Genomic DNA, 20322 nt, shown 5'->3' with positions numbered 1-20322 from the left:
TGTAATTTGGTACAGTTTGTATAGATTGTTGATTGAGCGAGCGATGGGATTGCTCGGCCCTCCATGCGGCCCTCGAGGGATGGTTGAGGTTGGTGGTAGTGCCCATTGGGAGACGGCCTCATGGGTTGTGTGGATTCTTTCACCCCCCCTATCCCATTCGTTATTTAGATTTTTTCCCCCTTAGACCCAGTGTGCGCGTTTCCTTCTTGCCCCCCCTATAATAATATATTTTATAATTTCGTGAGGCTTCCTGCCTCTTCAACCCGTTTGACATTGTCTGATTAAGGAGGACTAGTTAGGTTGAGAGTAGGGCCTTACACCTTGTTAAGATGGCCGCCTCCTTTTCTCCATTTCTCCACAGTAGATTCGTAGTCCCTTTTCTATCTCTTCTCGCCCTGCCGATTGCCGGATGTATAGAAAGAGTGCTGCACGATAGTTGCCACACGTCGGCTGGCGTTCCGTGGAGCACCGAGCATTGTTGCAGGACTCTAGAAACTATTTTGAAATTATCTAAAGTAAGCGCTTTTGCTTTATATACGAGAGCTTTGTATGCGAGAGCCTTGCACGCCTCTTTTTGTAATCCCGAGTCACACGGAGACAAGATAGATATAAGTGTTGTGCTCTGTCCTAATTTAGGTCGTTTATTAGGCTGAGTGGGAAGACAGAGAATCTCCTTGACTCATACGTGTTCCTATAAGGAAGGACCGTTTTCCAGGCGAGGAAGGTAAGCCCTTGCCCACTTGCGTATTTTAGACCGTCTGATACGGTTTAGATCGGTGCATTTGAGATTAGATCTCACTTGTAGGGGTTGTGTCATTTCTTCCGTCAGGGACTTCCTCATAGCACTGGGGCATTGTGGACTCGGCCGATTTAATTGAGTGCGCGGCAGGAGGACCACCGTTCTAGGCGTGAGTACAAGGTTCAGTGGGGGAGATGCATGTCTTCTTCTAGTTTAATATGTGGGCACGAAGGTTTGAAGTAGGGAAGCACATAGAGGTTTGAGTGAGGTCCTCATTGTGTTAGATTTGGTTTCCTTTTTGCGCACTTCGGGCTTTGTTTGGCTCTCTACACCTGGTCTCTTGAGGGAGGTAGATTCCTGAGAGACGCATTGGTTTATTTTAGGTTTTCTGAGCAGCCACCAGATTTTCTCTTTGGGGTGCACATTGGTGATTTCTTGACCATGGGATGTTCCCTGGTGTACGATTGATTTTGCGGGCAACTATCACCACCCACCTCCCTTTTTGGGTAGCATGGAGAGTTGTAGCAATATTACTTGTGATTGATTTTTTGTTTTGTTACGAAGATTTACCTTTATATTTTTTTGTAGTGTGTGTACAGTCATGTATTAACCCTATCCTGAGGAGGCCGAGGAAAGAGTAAGGCCGAAACGCGATTGCGTAGACTTTTTCAGAAGGAGGAGTCGCAGAAATAAAGTAATTATTGAACATTGCACGACAGTACACTGAGATGGTCTACACTAACTGAAAGATTTTCAGTGTACTCTTTGGACTATCTCCCAGTGGTCCGTCCAGAACTATTAGGAGGACACTAGTGGAAATTATTTGTGATTGTTTAGGGGTTAGTGTATATGTACGAGCTGTTTTTCTTTTTTGTATGTTAGTCCCTAGTGTATGTACAATTTATGTGTATATATGTATTGTTGTTTCCTTCTTGATTAGATGCCATTATCTATGTAGATTGTAAAAATGTTCTGATAGAATCTATCTAGATTGATAACTAGAGACAGAGTAATTAAATGTGCTCTATCTACAAATAATGTGTATATTAATTCCTTTATATCACCCTTGTTGATTGTATATCAATAACATGCAAAAGGCCTTCCGCAGAACGGTTTCAGATGGAGGCCTCGTAGATGCATGGCGCTTATACAATCCGACCTCTTCAAATATTCTTTCTTTTCCCCTACCCATCATTCCTCCTCTAGAATAGACTATATTTTCATAGATAAGGATCTCATACAGCACCTGTTTCATGCTGAATTAGGCCCCATTCTGGTCTCAGATCACGCCCTAGTGACAGTCGGCCTTGACCCCACCTATTTCCCTACGCGCACCTGTAGATGGCGTTTTAATAACTACTTGCTACAAGATCAGAAGTTTGTCACAAGTTTTGAGCAATTCATCACTGAATTGTTTCACATCAGTACTACTCCCGATGTCAAGTTCCGTCATGTCTGGAATTTCTTCAAAGCAACAGCACAAGGTTACATTCTTAATTATGTGCCCCAAAAAAAGAAGGTCGCTGCCAAGGATTCTTCTAATTTCTCACAAAACATTAAGAAACTAGAACACTAATATTATTCTTCATCCAACACACAAGTTAAGGATCAGCTCATCCAGGCCAAGCTTAGTTTCAAAAGAGTTTACATCAATAATGCCTGCAATGCTCCTTTAAAAATCAACACTAAATACTATGGTGGTTTGAATACGGCTTGCAAAATGTTAGCCAACTATCTAAAAGTTCAAAAACAAAAATCAAAAATCAAAGTTATCCGTGAAGCCTCTGGCAACCAATTATTCAAAGATCAGCAAATTATGACTCGTTTTTGCCGAATTTTACCCAAACCTATATACTGAAGATTTCTTCCCACTCAAGTTCCTCCTGATTCTTTTTTCAGTACTATTCCAAAACCATCACCCCCTCAGACTGATTTTTCCACTCGAAGCCAGCATTTCTTACGCTGAAATATGCACTGCTATTTCCAAACTTCCAAAGGATAAGGCTCCAGACCCAGACGGCTTTACTGTCGAATTCTACTCTAAATTCTCTAATCTTTTGCTTCCTAAACTTTTAATACTCATTCAGCATTCTCTGAAGCCATGATTTGCTTGAATCCGAAAAAAGCATAAGAACTGGGCTGAGTGTAAAAAACTATAGATCAATTTCCCTTATTAATACGGATTGTAAACATTTTTCAAAGATTCTGGCACTCCATGCTAATGAGCTAACCCCTTCTCTTGTCAGTATTGAACAGTCTGGTTTTGTCAAAGGCCGTAATATTTCAGACAATTTTCACACATTCTTAAATATTATTCATGATGCTTCTCAAAGCAAAACTTCCTTAGAAGCTGTCACCTTAGATGCAGAGAAGGCTTTGATCGTGTAAATTGGGATCAGATGGTATGGGCTTGGCCCCAGATTTCTCCAGTACGTCAACATTCTTTACACCTCCTCTTCTACTTCGGTATTTACTAATGGTATTCAGTCACAATATTTTCCTCTCACCAGGAGGTACCAGACATGGTTGCCCCTATCTCCTTTATTTTTCATCCTCGCCTTGGAGTCCTTCTTGGAAACTAAACGAAGATCTCAGAATTTTACTAATTATACCTATGGTCAACATAATATTACATTCACCACCTACGCGGACGCAATTTTACGTTACATCTTCAATCCTCAAACCTCTGTCCCCCAATTTCTTCAGTTATCTTCTTACTCTGCGGTTTCTGGATAGCGACTAAACATTGACAAATCAGAAGTAATGCCACTTAATAAATTCTGTCTCAAAGACATGTTTAAGGATGCCGTTTTTGTATGGAATTCCTCTCAAATCAAATGTCTGGGAATTCTTTACTTTTCTTCTATCAAAGATAACATTAAGGCTAATACAGAGTCCCTAAAACAAACAATGTCTACTCTCTCAACTCAATGGTCCCCTTTGTACCTTTCCTTGTGGGGAAGATTATATACGAATAAAATGATTTTCTTGCTATTATCAATTTATACCTACAGATGCTTCCTCTACGGTTACCCCACTCTTTCTTCAAATCAGTTGATGGTTTATTATCAGAGTTCGTATGAAGTAAACGACCTGCCCGGATCGCTTTAGCCAAACTTTAAAATTCCAAATCATCTGGTGGCATCCACTTTCCTAATTTCACTCAATATCAATCTGCTTTCACCCTCAAGCAAGTCTGGTCTTTGTTAGGTACTTGTTCTTCCACTTCCCGCTCCCTCAAACTTTTGTTAATTTCTCCCATTTGATTTCTTCAATTTTCCCTTATCGTTCAAAAACCTAGTTCTATGTCTACTCCCTTACTGAATTATTCTAGTCATATTGCTAGGAAGCTTATCTCCCAGATCTACAATCCTTCTCTGCGGCTTCTGTTAACTCCTTTTTGCTACAATCCCAATATCACCATAACGAACAAGGTTCTTATGTGGTCTTTTTGGATGACCAATGGTCTCATATCCGCTTCCCAGAAAATTACCTGTTTATTTCCTTTGAGGACTTGCATACTAGTTTCCATATTCCTTCTTCATTTCGGTCTACAGATTCCATTCTCTTAGATATTCTTGGACAAAATGTCACAGACCCCTTCTCTCTCCTTTCATAATCTCCTAATGATCCTATTACTTCCTATGATTTCTCAAGGGAAGCTAAGACTTCTTTCATACATCAACAGCTATCCATTTCAGATGCAGATAGGGTTAGAACTAAAATTGAAGAGTCTTGGAAACAGGAGTTATAGTCCTCGTTCTACACTATCTTATGGAATAAAATATGGCATAAAATACATCATACCTCTCGCTCTGCCAGTACCACTCAGACCATGCTTTTCTTTTACAACAGGTCAGTTTAACTCCATGCTCTCTACTCAAAGTGAAACTGCTAGCTAACAGTAATTGCTGGACTGGTAAAGCCCCCCTCAACAGATTCTCTTCATATATTCTTCCACTGTCCAAAGGTCTCTTCCTTTTGGAATGAGATGTGGCACAACATTTCCCTAATATTCTCCATTACAACCCCTTATAATGTGTTTCATATCTTTCTCATGGGTGCTTCGATGTAGGGTCTGGTAGTAAGACCAAGGGTGTGCTCATAGACCTGCTCTCGGGGGAGGCCTTTCAAGTTATTACCTCTAATTGGAAACATTTCAATAATATTTCATTTCTTACTTGGTGGAACTTGATCGGTCATAATCATACACTTGACACTGCTCATTCACCCACATTACAAGAAGCTATTAAAAGAGACCTGCTTTGGTTACCTTTGACTTCTTATTCATCCAATTCAGACACCATCTACATTAAAATTTTTGAAGTTTCCAAACCTCCCCTAATCCCTACATTATTTTTAATCTTTCCTCAATCTTACCATATAATTCATTGTATGCTTCCTGATTCACCAAATTTACCACTTCTTTGCCATAATTCCGAAAACATATCAGTTTTGGTTGGTGTTTCCCTTTATATTTATTCCCCTCTTTCCAGAAATATAAACATTTAAAAAATGCTCTTGTTTTTATGTTACAAAACCATGTTTCATAATCCACTTTTAGAGATATTCCTTGTACAGATTGAGTATTGTGTTTCCATATATTAATAGAAAAAAACCTATGTCATGCCTTGATGTTATGTATACTTCAAAGTTTTCCAATATTACAATGCTGTTTTTGGTTTGATTTGAGTTTTTATAAAGCGCAGTCAAATACCCTGAGGCATCTTGGCGCTAAGTAACCAGGTTAAGAGTGTGACCACAGCTATTACTGCTGGAGAAAGCCATGTTTTAAGGACTTTCAAAATCTAATAAGAGAGGGAGCTGTTTTTATATTGCGCGAGAGCAAGTTCCAGTTGTGTGTGGTACAAATCACAAAGCTCCTGTCTCCTCAGGAGGAAAGTTTATAGGAGTGGACTACCAGGTTACTCGCTGAACTGGAGCGAAGAGTCCTCTCTGGGACATACCATCTGAGTTTCTCTCTCAGATAGGCTGGACATGATCCCTGAAGCGCTTTGAATGTGATGCAAAGGGACTTGAATACTATACGCTTCTGTATGGGAAGCCAAAGTGAACTAGCGATGGCCAGTGACGCAGACTGAAATCTAGGGATTTTCATCAACATACTAGTGGCCGAGTTTTGAAGAATCTGGAGTTCGTTCAAGGAGGCTTTTGGGAGATTTTGATATCGGCTGTTACAATAGTCCACTCTAGACAGTACAAGGGCAAAACAACTGTCTTCAGCAGGTTGAATGGAAGGAACTGTGCTATTTTCCTGATAATGCGAAGCATATAGAAAGAGGTGGAGATCACCTTATTAACTTGTTCCTTATAAGCAAGTCTGTCATCAATCAGTATTCCCAGATTTTCTACTTTTTTTACTGGTACTGGGAGCAATAGTTTATCTGGTCACCATGAGGGGGTCCAGAAAGAGGTGTTTTTTCCGAGTAGGAGAACTTCCGTTTTTGAGGAGTTCAACTTAAGACCATTGTTATCCATCCACAAGCTCACTTCCCTCATACGGTTTCGGAAAGTGTCATTCAGGTCTGGGCCCTTGCTGGAAAGGGGAACCACAATATGGATGTCATCAGCGTATGAAGCTAGCGTCAACCTGAAGGATCTCACTAGAGCTGCTAGGGATGTGACAGAGATTAAAAAGAGCTGGGCTTAACGATAAGCCCTGTAGAACTCTGCATGGTAAAGAAAAGAGTTCTGATTTAAATTCCTCCAGGGTCACCAATTGCATCTGATCTGTCAGAAAAGATCACAAACACCATCTAATCCCAGACCTTCTAACCGGTCAATCAAGAGCTTATGATAGCCCGCGTCGAAGGCCGCAGACAGATCGGGCTGTGTTACTGCCTTTATCTACTGTTGCCCTGATCATCTCAGTGGCCACAATAAGGGCTGACTCTGTAGAGAACCCTTTGCCAAAACCACATTTGGACTCATCCAACAAATCCAGGAAGGTAGCGAACTGAGAATTCATTGCCTTATCGGTCAGCTTGGCCAGAAATGAGAGCCTAGAGGCTCCCCTGCAACCTATGAAATACTGGTAACGTAAATTTAAGACAAATTAAAATTAGTGAAATATACAAACACACAAAACCATTAAAAATGCAGGGAAAGCCCTCTACTAAGGTGGCGCCCTAGGAGACTGGAGCCAGGCAAATTAGTGTGGGCATCCACTAGGAATATGCTACTTACCAGTATGCATCTGTTCTTGGCATGTAGAGCTGCAGAGTCACACACTGAGGATAAGATCGCCATCTGGTGTTGGGCTCGGATGATTGCAGGTTGTTGTCGTCTTCGGAAGAAGCCTTTGGTCACGAGGTTGGTGACTCCTCCCCTGGACAACAGTGCGCATGGGCATCCACTCCATCGTCAGATTGTTTTTTCGCCATGAAGGGAAAAGATGGAGTGTATAGGAATGAAAGAAAGGATGTCCATGTGTAATGTCTAAGTAAGACAGATGCTGGAACAGATACAGGTCCCGGGGAGGCGGGCGGGCGTGTGTGACTCTGCAGCTCTACATGCCAAGAACAGATGCATACTGGTAAGTAGCATATTCCGTTCGAGGCATATGAGCTGCAGATCACACACTGAGGATAGATTATATAGCAGTGCTTCCCCTTAGCGGTGGTCGCCTGTATCCGTTGCAGCAGTTTGAAATTAAGTTTTTAGGACAGCCTGGCCCACTGAGGCCTGTTGTTTGGCTTGCACATCAACACAGTAGTGTTTAGTGAAGGTATGCGTGGTAGACCACGTGGCTGCCTTGCAAATGTGTTCTAAGGGAATGTTGCCTAAGAAGGCCATAGAAGCCCCTATTTTACGCGTGGAGTGCGCCCTAGGGGGAACTGTAAGTGTACGTTTAGCCTTTTGGTAGCATATTTGGATGCATTTAACTATCCACCGGGCTATACCGGATTTGGAGATGGGATTGCCTTTATGTGGTGGTGCGAAAGCAACAAAGAGTTGTTTTGTCTTTCGAAAAGATTTCGTCCTGTCGATGTAATAAAGCAAGGCTCTTTTGACATCTAAGGTGTGTAGTGCCCTTTCAGCTACGGAGTCTGGGTTTGGGAAAAAGACTGGTAGCTCTACTGATTGGTTAAGGTGGAAAGGGGAAATCACTTTTGGGAGAAATTTAGGGTTTGTCCTAAGAACCACTTTGTTACGGTGTAGTTGTAAGAAAGGTTCCTCTAGTGTAAGGGCTTGTATTTCACTTACTCTTCGTAGGGAAGTGATTGCGATAAGGAAAGCTACCTTCGATGTTAGGAATTGTAATTCACATTTGTGCATAGGTTCAAATGGGGGACCCATAAGTCTTGTTAGAACCACGTTGAGATTCCACACTGGGGAAGGTGGTAATCTTGGGGGAAGAATTCTTTTGAGACCTTCCATAAACGCTTTGATGGCTGGTACCTTAAAAAGGGACAGGTGTTGCCTATTTTGCAAGTAGGCTGCTAAGGCTGCTAGGTGTAAACGTATAGAGGAATACGCTAGATTGCATCTTTGCAAGTGTAGTAGATAGCAAATGATGTTTTGGATGGAAGCATCCAATGGATGTATGTCATTATTAGCGCAGTAGATGGCAAATCGTTTCCATTTCGCTGCATAACACGCTCTAGTAGTAGGTCGTCTGGCTTCCTTTATGATATTCATACAGTCTGGAGGGAGATTGAGGTATCCGAACTCTAAGACCTCAGGAGCCAGATCGCTAGGTTCAGTGTTTGAGGATCTGGGTGTCTGATTTCTCCATGGTTCTGGGTTAATAGATCCGGGGAGAGGCGTAGCCTTTGATGTGGAACTAAAGATAGTTCCAGAAGTGTGGTGAACCACGGTTGACGTGCCCAAGTGGGAGCTACTAGTATTAGTGTTAGCGACTGTTGTTTCAGTTTGCGTACCACAAATGGAACTAGTGGGAGAGGCGGAAAAGCGTACGCAAGTCTGCCTGACCAGTTCATCCATAGGGCATTGCCCTTCGACTGTGGGTGTGGAAACCTGGCGGCGAAGGTTGGGCATTTTGTGTTTTCGGGAGTGGCGAACAGGTCTATGTCTGGTTGTCCCCATTTTTGGAAGAAGGGGAGTAGAACCTTGGGGTGTAATTCCCATTCGTGGATCTGCTGTGTGTGGCGACTTAGGAGGTCGGCCACTTGATTGTGGATCCCTGGGAGATGTTCTGCTAACAGGTAGATGTTTTGGGGAATTGCCCATCTCCAGATTTGCTGTGCCAGTTGGGACAGTTGGAGAGAATGTGTCCCTCCCTGTTTCTGTATATAATACATTGTCGTCATGTTGTCTGTGCGTATGAGGACAGTTTTGTTCTTTAGGTGTACCTGAAAGGATTTTAGTGCTAGGAACACTGCTAAGAGTTCCAGGTGGTTGATGTGGAGCAGTTTTTGTTGACTGGTCCATCTGCCCTGAGTGGTATGGTGAAGGAGGTGGGCTCCCCACCCTGTGAGAGATGCGTCGGTAGTTAGCACAACTTGTGGAAGAGGCTCTAAGAACGGTCGCCCTTTGGACAGGTTGATGGTGTTCCACCATTTCAGTGAGCGAAGTGAGCGACTGTCCACCAACACCAAATCGGTAAGTTGTCCGTGAGCTGGGTTCCACTGTTGTGCTAGACATTCCTGTAAGGGATGCATTTGAAGTTGTGCGTGTGGGACTATGGAGATGCATGACGCCATCATGCCTAATAACTGCATGAACACTCTTGCTGGAAGAGATGGATGAGTTTGAAATTGAGAGATGAGATTTTGTATACTGGCTATCCTGGCAGTGTTGGGATAAGCAATGGCTTTGGATGTATCTATGGTTGCTCCCAGATACTGATGTAAGTGGGAAGGTTGTAGATGGGATTTGGGGTAGTTGATAGTGAATCCCAAATTGTGGAGAGTTTGAATCGTGCGATGAGTGTGGAGAACGCATTTTTGGTGAGTATTGGCTTTTATGAGCCAATCGTCCAGATAGGGGAAGACATGGATCTGTTGTCTTCTGAGGTGCGCTGCCACGACTGCTAGGCACTTGGTGAACACTCTGGGTACTGTTGTTACTCCGAATGGGAGAACTGTAAATTGATAGTGTTGCCCATCTACCACAAATCGTAGATATTTTCTGTGAGCGGGATGCATAGGGATGTGAAAGTACGCGTCCTTGAGGTCCAATGTGGCAAGGAAGTCTCCCTGTTGCAAAAGTGGGAGGACTTGTTGGAGGGTGGTCATATGAAAATGATCCGAATGTATATACTGGTTTAGTAGTCTGAGATCCAGTATGGGCCTTAGTGTTTTGTCCTTTTTGGGAATGAGGAAGTATAGAGAGTATACCCCTGTTCCCTGATGTTGAAGAGGGACTGGTTCTATCGCATGTTTTTGTAACAGGGATTGAACTTCTTGTTTGAGGAGAGAGAGATGATGTGAGGACATTGGACGTTGTTTGGGCGGTATGTTTGGGGGGGATTGTAGGAGTTCGAGGCAGTAGCCAGACTGGATAATTTGTCTTACCCACCTGTCTGTGGTGATGAAAGTCCAGACAGGTAGGAATTGTTGGAGCCGCCCCCCGACCGGAGTGGAATGGTCTGGGGGGAGTGGTGGCAAGTCACTGTTTAGTGGCTGGGGCGGTGCGGGTGTTATTGTTGTTGCCCCGCCCTCGACCTTTGTTATTGTTTCCCCGATAACCTCCTCGGAAATATCCTCTGTTAGGGGATGTTTGTCCTGAATTTTTAAAGGTGGATGTGGTCTCAGTTCCCGTGTTTTTGGAGCCTCCTCTATAAAAGGAGCGACGAAAGGAACCCCGGGTTTGAGGAGACTGCAGTGCTCCCATAGACTTGGCAGTTTCATTATCCTTTTTCATTTTTTCTAATGCAGTATCCACTGCAGGGCCAAATAACTGCTCTTGGTTGAAAGGTTGAGCCAGAATTGCGGTTTGAACTTCCGGTTTAAAACCGGAAATACGGAGCCAGGCATGTCGTCTGAGTAAGACGCTAGTATTGACCGCCCTAGAAGCAGTGTCTGCCGCATCTAAGGCGCATTTAATGGAGGCATTAGATATTAATTTGCCTTCTTGGATGAGGTCAGTGGCCTGGGACTTAAAGGGTTCAGGCAGATGTTGCATAAGGTCCTCAAGTTGGTCATAATGCGCCCTATCATACCGGGCTAACAGGGCTTGGGTATTGGCAATACGCCAGTGGTTTGCCGCCTGTGCGGCGACTCGTTTGCCTGAGGCCTCTAAAAGCTTAGACTCCTTGTCCGGGGGAGGCGTTTCTCCAGTTGTCTGTGAGTTAACGCGCTTCCTGGCATTTGATACGACCAAGGAGTCTAAAGGGAGCTGGGCTTTAATGTATGCAGGGTCCTGCGGGGCTGGTCGGTACTTTTTTTCGATGCGTGGGTTGAGAACCCTAGCTCGAACAGGGTCTTTAAAGACTTCAGTGGCATGCTTTATAACCCCTTTAATCATGGGCAGTATGTGAACAGTTTTTTGTGACTGCTCAAAAGTATCGAGGAGAAAGTCCTCTTCAAGGGCGTCCGTGTGCATTGTGACGCCGTGGAATGTTGCTGCCCTATTTATAAGTTGGCCAAACCCTAAGTGGTCATCAGGAGGGGAGGGCTTGGAGGGGTAGGTAGTGGGGTCAGGCATGTCAGGTATTGGATAAGACCAGTCATCGACGGGTGCTGTGTCTGGGAACGTAAAAGGGTCGTGTGGATCAACAGGATCATTAAATAAATCAGGGTCCGCCCCTCCCCCCAAGTCATCATTGTCATCCTGTGGAGGAGGGGAATGATAGGGGGATGGTAAAGGTAAAGGAGAAGGAGGAGGAGGAGGGGGGGACGAGTTAGGTGGTAATAAAGGAGAGGAAGGACGAAGTGGTGAAGTAGCACAGTCCTTCCGTATGGGAGCTGGAGGTGGTGTGATGTCCAGCTTCCTTTTTTTGTATGGGACGGCAGTCACATGTCCGGTTTCGGGATTGATGTAGATCCGCTTTTGATGAGGATCTGGGCGAAAAAGTTCATCTGGCTCCGAAGGTGGTGGCGGTGATGACCGTTTCGGGTCTTTATGAACTTTTTTCGGCGTGGACGGAGTTTTCGGTACTGATGGATTTTTTGGTGCGGACAGAGGTTTCGGCGTCGATGGATTTTTCGGCGTCGATGGATTTTTCGGCGTCGATGGATTTCTCGGTGCCGATGGTTTTTTCGGTGCCGATGGAAATTTCGGTGCCGAGGGACTTTTAGGCATCGATGTCGAAGAACGTTTCGGCGCCGGTGGAGACTTCGGTGCCGAGGAACGTTTTGGTGCCGAAGGAGATTTCGGTCTTGAAGCCTGTTTCGGTGCCGACAGTGGAGTTTTCGGTGCCGAAGGTGTTATAGGTACAATCACATGAGGTTTACTCGAGCCCGAGCCACCTACAGGCTTAGATGTCTTCGGAGCCGGGCCCGAGGGCGGGGCTTCTGAAGAGGATTTCCGGTCTCGACTGGGCCCAGCTGGCGGAGTCTTGACCAATGTCTTTTTGGATGGGGCAGGGGCAGGGGGGTTGGTACTCACACGCTGCCCTGGAGTGATGAGGTCATCGGAATCGTCGGCCTCGGACACGATCTCGAGATCTTCGGTGTCATCTTCAGGAACATCCTGAGCAAAGATGTCCTCCGGTTCTGGAGCTGGTTTGGCCATAATATGGCGTCGAGCTCTTCGGTCCCGGAGGGTCTTCTTGGAACGGAAAGCGGAGCAAGCTGGACAGGTCGATTCGTTGTGTTCCGGCGACAGGCAGAGGTTACAAACCTCGTGGTGATCACTGTGGGGGAACTTCGCTCCACACCGGGGGCATTTCTTGAAGGGTGTCCTGTCCATCAGCCGCTTCCGGAACCGGTCCGAGATGATTTCGATGTCGATGGAAAGAAGATTGAAGAATTAAATCGATTGCTGAAAGTTTTCTGCTGGAGCGGAAAAAAGTTCATCCGAACCCAATGGCGGAAAAAAACAATCTGACGATGGAGTGGATGCCCATGCGCACTGTTGTCCAGGGGAGGAGTCACCAACCTCGTGCCCAAAGGCTTCTTCCGAAGACGACAACAACCTGCAATCATCCGAGCCCAACACCAGATGGCGATCTTATCCTCAGTGTGTGATCTGCAGCTCATATGCCTCGAACACCTTGTTACAGGCTGCGCAGACGCGCTCTATCCAGTCTAGGTAGCCCATCATAGACAGGGGGTGTTGAGGGGGTGTGTCTAAACACAGTGCTGCTAAAGTGCACGACGCAAGATGTATATGTTCTACTTTCAATAAAGCTTCTTAAACTGAAAAAACCCCATGGATTTACAAACAAAAAAATTACAAGCCTCAATTCAAATAGTAAATACTACTATCCAATCAATTCAGTTTAAATGCAAAGTGAAAGATAGAAGACGAATGCCAGCTCCAGGAAAGAAGAGGGTAAGCTACTGAGAGTAGAGTCCACTTGTCCCCGCCCAGAAGTGTGAAAGCCCTATCCTGCTTGTGGGGTTAGGATCCCAGTCTGTAAAGATGCACCAGAGACCCATGTGAGTAGGCACACTCCAACACTTCAAACTTCTTCACACCACCATTTCCTGGCAGAGGCAAGAGTTGCACCTGCCCTGGCAGAAACAAGAGCTGCACCTGCCCTGGCAGAAACAAGAGCTGTCCCTGCCCTGGCAGAAGCAAGAGCTTCCCCAGCCCTGTCAGAGGATAGAGCTGCCCCCTCCTTGGCAGATGTGAGGGCTGCCCCCTGCCCTGGCAGAGACAAGAGCTGCCCCCTACCCTGGTAGAGGCAATAGCTGTCCCTGACCTCGAGGAGCACAATCCCCTGCCCATGGGAGAGGCGAGATCTGCCCCTTGCCCTGGCAGAGGCGAGAGCTGCTCCTGCTCCCAGCAGAGCCGAAAGCTGCCCCTGCCCTGACAAAGTGAGAGCTGCGCAGGCAGAAGTGAGAGCTGCCCTGGTGGAGGCTAGAGCTGTCCCCTGCCCTGGCAGAGGCAAGAGTCTACCAGAGTCTCATGAGAGTTATACAGAAAACCCTAAACCACCAAATGCCACCAGCAGTGTGTATCATCTCCACTGGGGCGGCATTTTCTATATACTTTATCTCCTCGTGTTTCTGTTCTCTCTACTAGCTGCAGGCCACAGTCACACCTACCACAACAATCTGTTATAAATTATAACGAAGAGCCGGGAGTTAAAACCGTACAAATAACACAGCTACAATTCAAAATGGATCTGATCGAAATAGGTCCTGACTAAGGCCAAAGACCTAAAGAGGCTTTAATGGCCAAAACATGTTGACTGCTTCTGTTGATGCTAAGGATTGTTAATGCGTCTAAACAACATCACACCTTGTTTTTAATCTTACCACTATTCCTTCTCTCCACATTAAAGAATTTCTTTTCAGGTATAGGAGGTAATCTTAGAGTTGCACAGATCCCACCAGTATCGTTTAACAGACACTCTCCCTCCAGTTGTAAGTGTTATACACCTGAGGAAGCGAGTACCTAGGTGCAGAACCCGATGATGATGCCACCAACCAAGCTGCCCCAGTGGAGAGGATATACATTGCTGGTGGTATTTGATGTTTTAGGTTTTCTGGAATACTGGAATAACTCTTGTGAGACTCTGGCATTGAAACCGGTGCGGTTCACTCTTCTTTGATTATATGTGCTACTTGCACACTACATCTGGTAACATTCCAAGGCGCTGCTTTCATCAGTTTCAAACAGCTATCTCTACTACATTTGGGCCATCTGAAGCTTATCAAGCATAGGAGGTGTTGCGGTGTTTAAATCACCCCCATCTATGCACCCTGGTTAAGGTCACACTCCTGTGCTTCCCTTGAAGGTCAAATGAGAGGCACTAAACTGTTTCCAAAAGTCTGAGTGCAGGACATCTTCGTATTCTAACTCCACACCTCGATTAAGTCAGTGTGCATGCGAGTAATGATCTAACATCCTATAGGAAGGGGTAGGTTATTGAGAGGCAGGCGGCTTCAACACTGTGCTTATCATGGGTTTCTTTGATCCTCACAGCCTCCACCTCTCACCCTGTTTTCCTTTCCTTTACTGCAGTGTGAATGACATTTGTTGGACTCTTTAACTATCTGCTCACTGAGACTAGTCCTGGACAGAATATATTTGATGGTCTTCTTCAGTGGGTGAAAGTGACTGGCTGTTTGAGTGTGAAATGCAATTGCCTTGTGCCACACCAGGAGTGATCTCTGTGAAACGGTGGCCTCCTCCTGCCGTGGGATACCTCTAGTCCCTCTCTCACCCATCTGATTTGTAACTGGGTATTATACATTTTGGCAGCCCCAGGATAACAAAATAATCAGATCATAGGCCCGGCTTGAAACTGGGAGGATCTATTCACAAAGGTGACTTACACTTGTGAGTAATTTACAAATGTATATTTACTCTTACGCTTTTGAGTCACTTTACTACTTTTGGCTATTCACAAAATCTGAGAGTAGAGTTACTCAAAAGTGTATACTTACATGTCTACACTCCCTGGAAAAAAGGGGTAGAGCCACATTTACAAGTGTAAGTTACTACTGCCAATAAGAAACAGTGGTAAGACCAACACCATACATGGCCAACCAGTGATACTTATACATGCTCCCATAAAAGATAATTGAGGTAGGAACTTAAAATAAAACCTTATAAGAAATAAGGGTAACTTAAAATACATTTCTTAGAATTGTTAAAAATATAATATAATGTTTAAAAAAACGTACAATTGTACATAGCTCATTTTCAATTATAACATACTTTTATAACTTTTTAAATATAAACCTTAACAAAACATTTTTTTATTAATATACAATTATTAATTGTTAATGCATAACGTTCAATTTAGGTGAACATTAATGTTTTAAATTAAACTTTAAAAAAATATTTTAATTTAATATATTTAAACTAAAGATTTATTTCAAAATCAAGTTAATAGTGTTGTATCTTTTTATATTATTCTACATGTAAAATAAATGTATAAAATACATTTTCATTACTATTTAACATAAAAATATTTGTACTAATTTATTATAAACTTTAATAAACCTTTTTACATTTTCCCTATACTTTACCATAGGGAGATCTCCACCACGACTGAGAAGTCCCCCTGTGGTTAAGTATTCGGAAAAGGTTTATTTTACATTAAAAAAAATGTATTGTAAAAATATTGTGAGTAGCAATGGGCTTATTCTTTTGTGGGCTTGGGCATGTCCCTCCCTAAACCCTTCTCTAACCCCTTTTAACTCCTCCCTGAACCTCTCCAATTTAGCAGTAAGAATGTTCCTTTTTCCAGTCACTCCCCCGCCCTTCCCACATTTACTACTAAGTATTAAACTTACACGTGTGAGGATCTCCCCTTAGTAAAGAGAGGAGATTTACACCCGTAGGTTTGTGAATAGCATTTTGAAGTACTTTGAAAGTACTATTGTAGTACTATTAGAAGATAGAACAAAATGAAGTTTGTGAATAGGACCCACGATGTGGAAGTTGTCATAACCAGAGAGCATCTCAGGAACAAGGTCAGGAGGCCTGTTATAGTATGATGAAGTTTGCAGTGTCTAAGTGATGCACAACCACTTACAATTGTTTTGAATATTTGTGAGTTCCACCATCATCTCCCTATGATAAAGTAGAGGGAAAAATGTAAGTTTATTAAACTAAAATAATAATATTTGTATGGTGCATATTAATGTAAATACATTTAATAGATTTGTTGTCAGTACAAAACTAAATTAAAAACATCAATTTAGAATTAAATATTTAATTAATGTAATTAAAATAAATTACAAATATTTTTCTGAAGTTTAAATTAAAAAATAAATGCCCATCTAAAGGAAAAAAAATATTTTTGATTATGCATTAGTAATCACTAATAGTAATGTATAGAGTTTAGTAAATGTAACATTATTATATTTTAATCAAATGTACTTTTATATTCATTTAAAATGCAAAAAGGTTATTAAAATATTTTATAATTGCATTAAAATTAAGTACTTTTTTTAGAATTTATTTTTAACATTAAATTATATATATTCATATTTGTAACTATTGTAAACAATGTATTTTAATTTAACATAATTTCCAATGGGGTTTTATTTTATGACCCATCCGCCATTGTTTTCTGTGGGAGGGAGCTGCAGTACCACTTTACTACTGCTTTGGGTCCCGTTTTGTCTGTGTATAGAAGTGCAGTGTGTGACTAGCTATAGGCTTAGTAATTTGTGAGTGGGTTGACGTCCCTTCCTGACCATTCGTAAACCCCTTCTTTTTCCTCCCTAACGTCTTCACCTTTATTCATAAGAATGCCCCACTTTGCAGCCAGTCCCGTTTCCTTCACAAATTTGCTACTAAAACATATACTTAAATGTGTGGAAACTACATAGTCGGGCAGAGATCTTCGCACATATAAGTGTAGTGGAGACATGAACTCCGCAGATAGGTTTATGAATAACATTTTGTAGTACATTTCGTACTACTACAATAGTGCCCATGGTGTTTAAGCGACAGTCTTGTGCTGCGAGAGCCAATTACAGAGCAGCATGAGGCGGTATGGATGGGTAGCAGCTGGAATCCATGAGCAGCTGGCAGGTGTGGACGGGTGATATGGGATAGTTCAGGGTCCTATTCCCAGTGTGCAAAGTGGGAGGGTGCCCACCTCCTTATCAAGAGCTCCATTACATTGGGGCACCTACTGGCACACCAGTGACCACATGACTCATCTGAGGAGACGTACCCAAAGCCTATGGAGGTACACCCTCCTCTCCACTGGATCACCCTAGACTGTGGATGGTGCCGTGTGGCAGCGCAGAGGCCAAGGGTGTTGGGGTAATCAACCAGAGCTCTGCTCAGGGTGCCTGGCAAGCGTCCTGGTCTACACATAGGAGATTTCAAACATTTTAAATTGAACATATGATTCTTTTTATGGGAAAATGAAAAGAGGAAAGTAGGACTTCATACCTTTTCTTCTCCTCCTCCATTAGCGATCGGAGATGTTCTTCCACCGGATCAGGCTCGTTCACATCAGTGGCAGCGCCGGCAACGCCTAGAAGAAGAAAGAGGACCAATCGGTAATCAGAGATGCACAGAATGGCGTAATCAGCAGCCAATCCAGTTTAAGCCTGGTAATACCAATACAATCACACCTGGGCTGCTTGGTTCTCATCTCCATGGCATCTCTTTCTCCTCTCACCAGCTGGGAATCATCAGGTTGTTTAGATCCTTTTATATGCACAGTATATTCACGCTGAGAACCCGGATCCCACTTTTTCCCCAGCAACATATAAACCTTACACCTCTGCACAGTGCGATATGTGGTATATATAGCATACATAGTTAGCAGGGTCTTTTTTTACAATAGTGTGCCTGTTGGTGGTGGATATGTGTGTCTCTTTCTTAGGTTAATTGCAAAAACAACAATTGATGGACAGAATGCAGAACAATGTCATACATTCACCCCAGTACAGAGATCTGGGCCTAAATCCATCGTTTTTTTGCTCACCATGCCATTCCAGTTTGAACCCAGCCATATGCAAATCAGTCTTGACCCTGTGCCTCATGGGTACAGTCCAGCCCGAACAGCCAAGCCAGGTTCTCCCTGGACTGGAAACAAGCATCCTAGGACCGGTTTCGGGCTTTCAGCCCTCGTCAGCCAGGATAGCTTGATTCCAGTGGCATGGAGAGCACGGGACTCACGTCTGAGCATACCCTTCCCACTCGGGGTGACAATTGCAAAAACAACAATTGATGGACAGAATGCAGAACAATGTCATACATTTACCCCAGTACAGAGATCTGGGCCTAAATCCATCGTTTTTTTGCTCACCATGCCATTCCAGTTTGAACCCAGCCATATGCAAATCAGTCTTGACCCTGTGCCTCATGGGTACAGTCCAGCCCGAACTGCCAAGCCAGGTTCTCCCTGGACTGGAAACAAGCATCCTAGGACCGGTTTCGGGCTTTCAGCCCTCGTCAGCCAGGATAGCTTGATTCCAGTGGCATGGAGAGCACGGGACTCACGTCTGAGCATACCCTTCCCACTCGGGGTGACAATTGCAAAAACAACAATTGATGGACAGAATGCAGAACAATGTCATACATTCACCCCAGTACAGAGATCTGGGCCTAAATCCATCGTTTTTTTGCTCACCATGCCATTCCAGTTTGAACCCAGCCATATGCAAATCAGTCTTGACCCTGTGCCTCATGGGTACAGTCCAGCCCGAACTGCCAAGCCAGGTTCTCCCTGGACTGGAAACAAGCATCCTAGGACCGGTTTCGGGCTTTCAGCCATCGTCAGCCAGGATAGCTTGATTCCAGTGGCATGGAGAGCACGGGACTCACGTCTGAGCATACCCTTCCCACTCGGGGTGACAATTGCAAAAACAGCAATTGATGGACAGAATGCAGAACAATGTCATACATTCACCCCAGTACAGAGATCTGGGCCTAAATCCATCGTTTTTTTGCTCACCATGCCATTCCAGTTTGAACCCAGCCATATGCAAATCAGTCTTGACCCTGTGCCTCATGGGTACAGTCCAGCCCGAACTGCCAAGCCAGGTTCTCCCTGGACTGGAAACAAGCATCCTAGGACCGGTTTCGGGCTTTCAGCCCTCGTCAGCCAGGATAGCTTGATTCCAGTGGCATGGAGAGCACGGGACTCACGTCTGAGCATACCCTTCCCACTCGGGGTGACAATTGCAAAAACAACAATTGATGGACAGAATGCAGAACAAAGTCATACATTCACCCCAGTACAGAGATCTGGGCCTAAATCCATTGTTTTTTTGCTCACCATGCCATTCCAGTTTGAACCCAGCCATATGCAAATCAGTCTTGACCCTGTGCCTCATGGGTACAGTCCAGCCCGAACTGCCAAGCCAGGTTCTCCCTGGACTGGAAACAAGCATCCTAGGACCGGTTTCGGGCTTTCAGCCCTCGTCAGCCAGGATAGCTTGATTCCAGTGGCATGGAGAGCACGGGACTCACATCTGAGCATACCCTTCCCACTCGGGGTGACAATTGCAAAAACAACAATTGATGGACAGAATGCAGAACAATGTCATACATTCACCCCAGTACAGAGATCTGGGCCTAAATCCATCGTTTTTTTGCTCACCATGCCATTCCAGTTTGAACCCAGCCATATGCAAATCAGTCTTGACCCTGTGCCTCATGGGTACAGTCCAGCCCGAACTGCCAAGCCAGGTTCTCCCTGGACTGGAAACAAGCATCCTAGGACCGGTTTCGGGCTTTCAGCCCTCGTCAGCCAGGATAGCTTGATTCCAGTGGCATGGAGAGCACGGGACTCACGTCTGAGCATACCCTTCCCACTCGGGGTGACAATTGCAAAAACAACAATTGATGGACAGAATGCAGAACAATGTCATACACAGGGTCAAGACTGATTTGCATATGGCCATGTCTGAACTGGGGTGGCGTAGTGGGCAAAAGAACGATGGATTTAACCCAGATCTCTTGACTGGGGGAGAATGTCTGCATTGTCAGCATTCCGTCCATCATTTGTTCGTTGTAACGCTTTTCGCCCTAAGTGGGATGGGTATTCCCAGACGTGGGAC

General features: G+C 44.2%; 1 protein-coding gene across 1 annotated transcript in view; it reads right to left on the bottom strand.

Annotated features, from left to right (window-relative positions):
• The window catches only part of KIF6 (kinesin family member 6), a 1720339-nt gene that overhangs the window by 228257 nt on the left and 1471760 nt on the right, over positions 1 to 20322 (bottom strand). The window contains exon 17 of the mRNA XM_085610234.1: positions 17702 to 17786. Coding sequence (XP_085466360.1) covers positions 17702 to 17786 — 85 coding nt within the window. The remainder of the gene's footprint in view (positions 1 to 17701; positions 17787 to 20322) is intronic.

The sequence above is a fragment of the Triturus cristatus genome, chromosome 6 (assembly GCF_964204655.1).
Source record: "Triturus cristatus chromosome 6, aTriCri1.1, whole genome shotgun sequence".
NCBI classification, from domain to species: Eukaryota; Metazoa; Chordata; class Amphibia; order Caudata; family Salamandridae; genus Triturus; species Triturus cristatus.
This window is presented reverse-complemented; position numbering and strand designations above follow the sequence as displayed.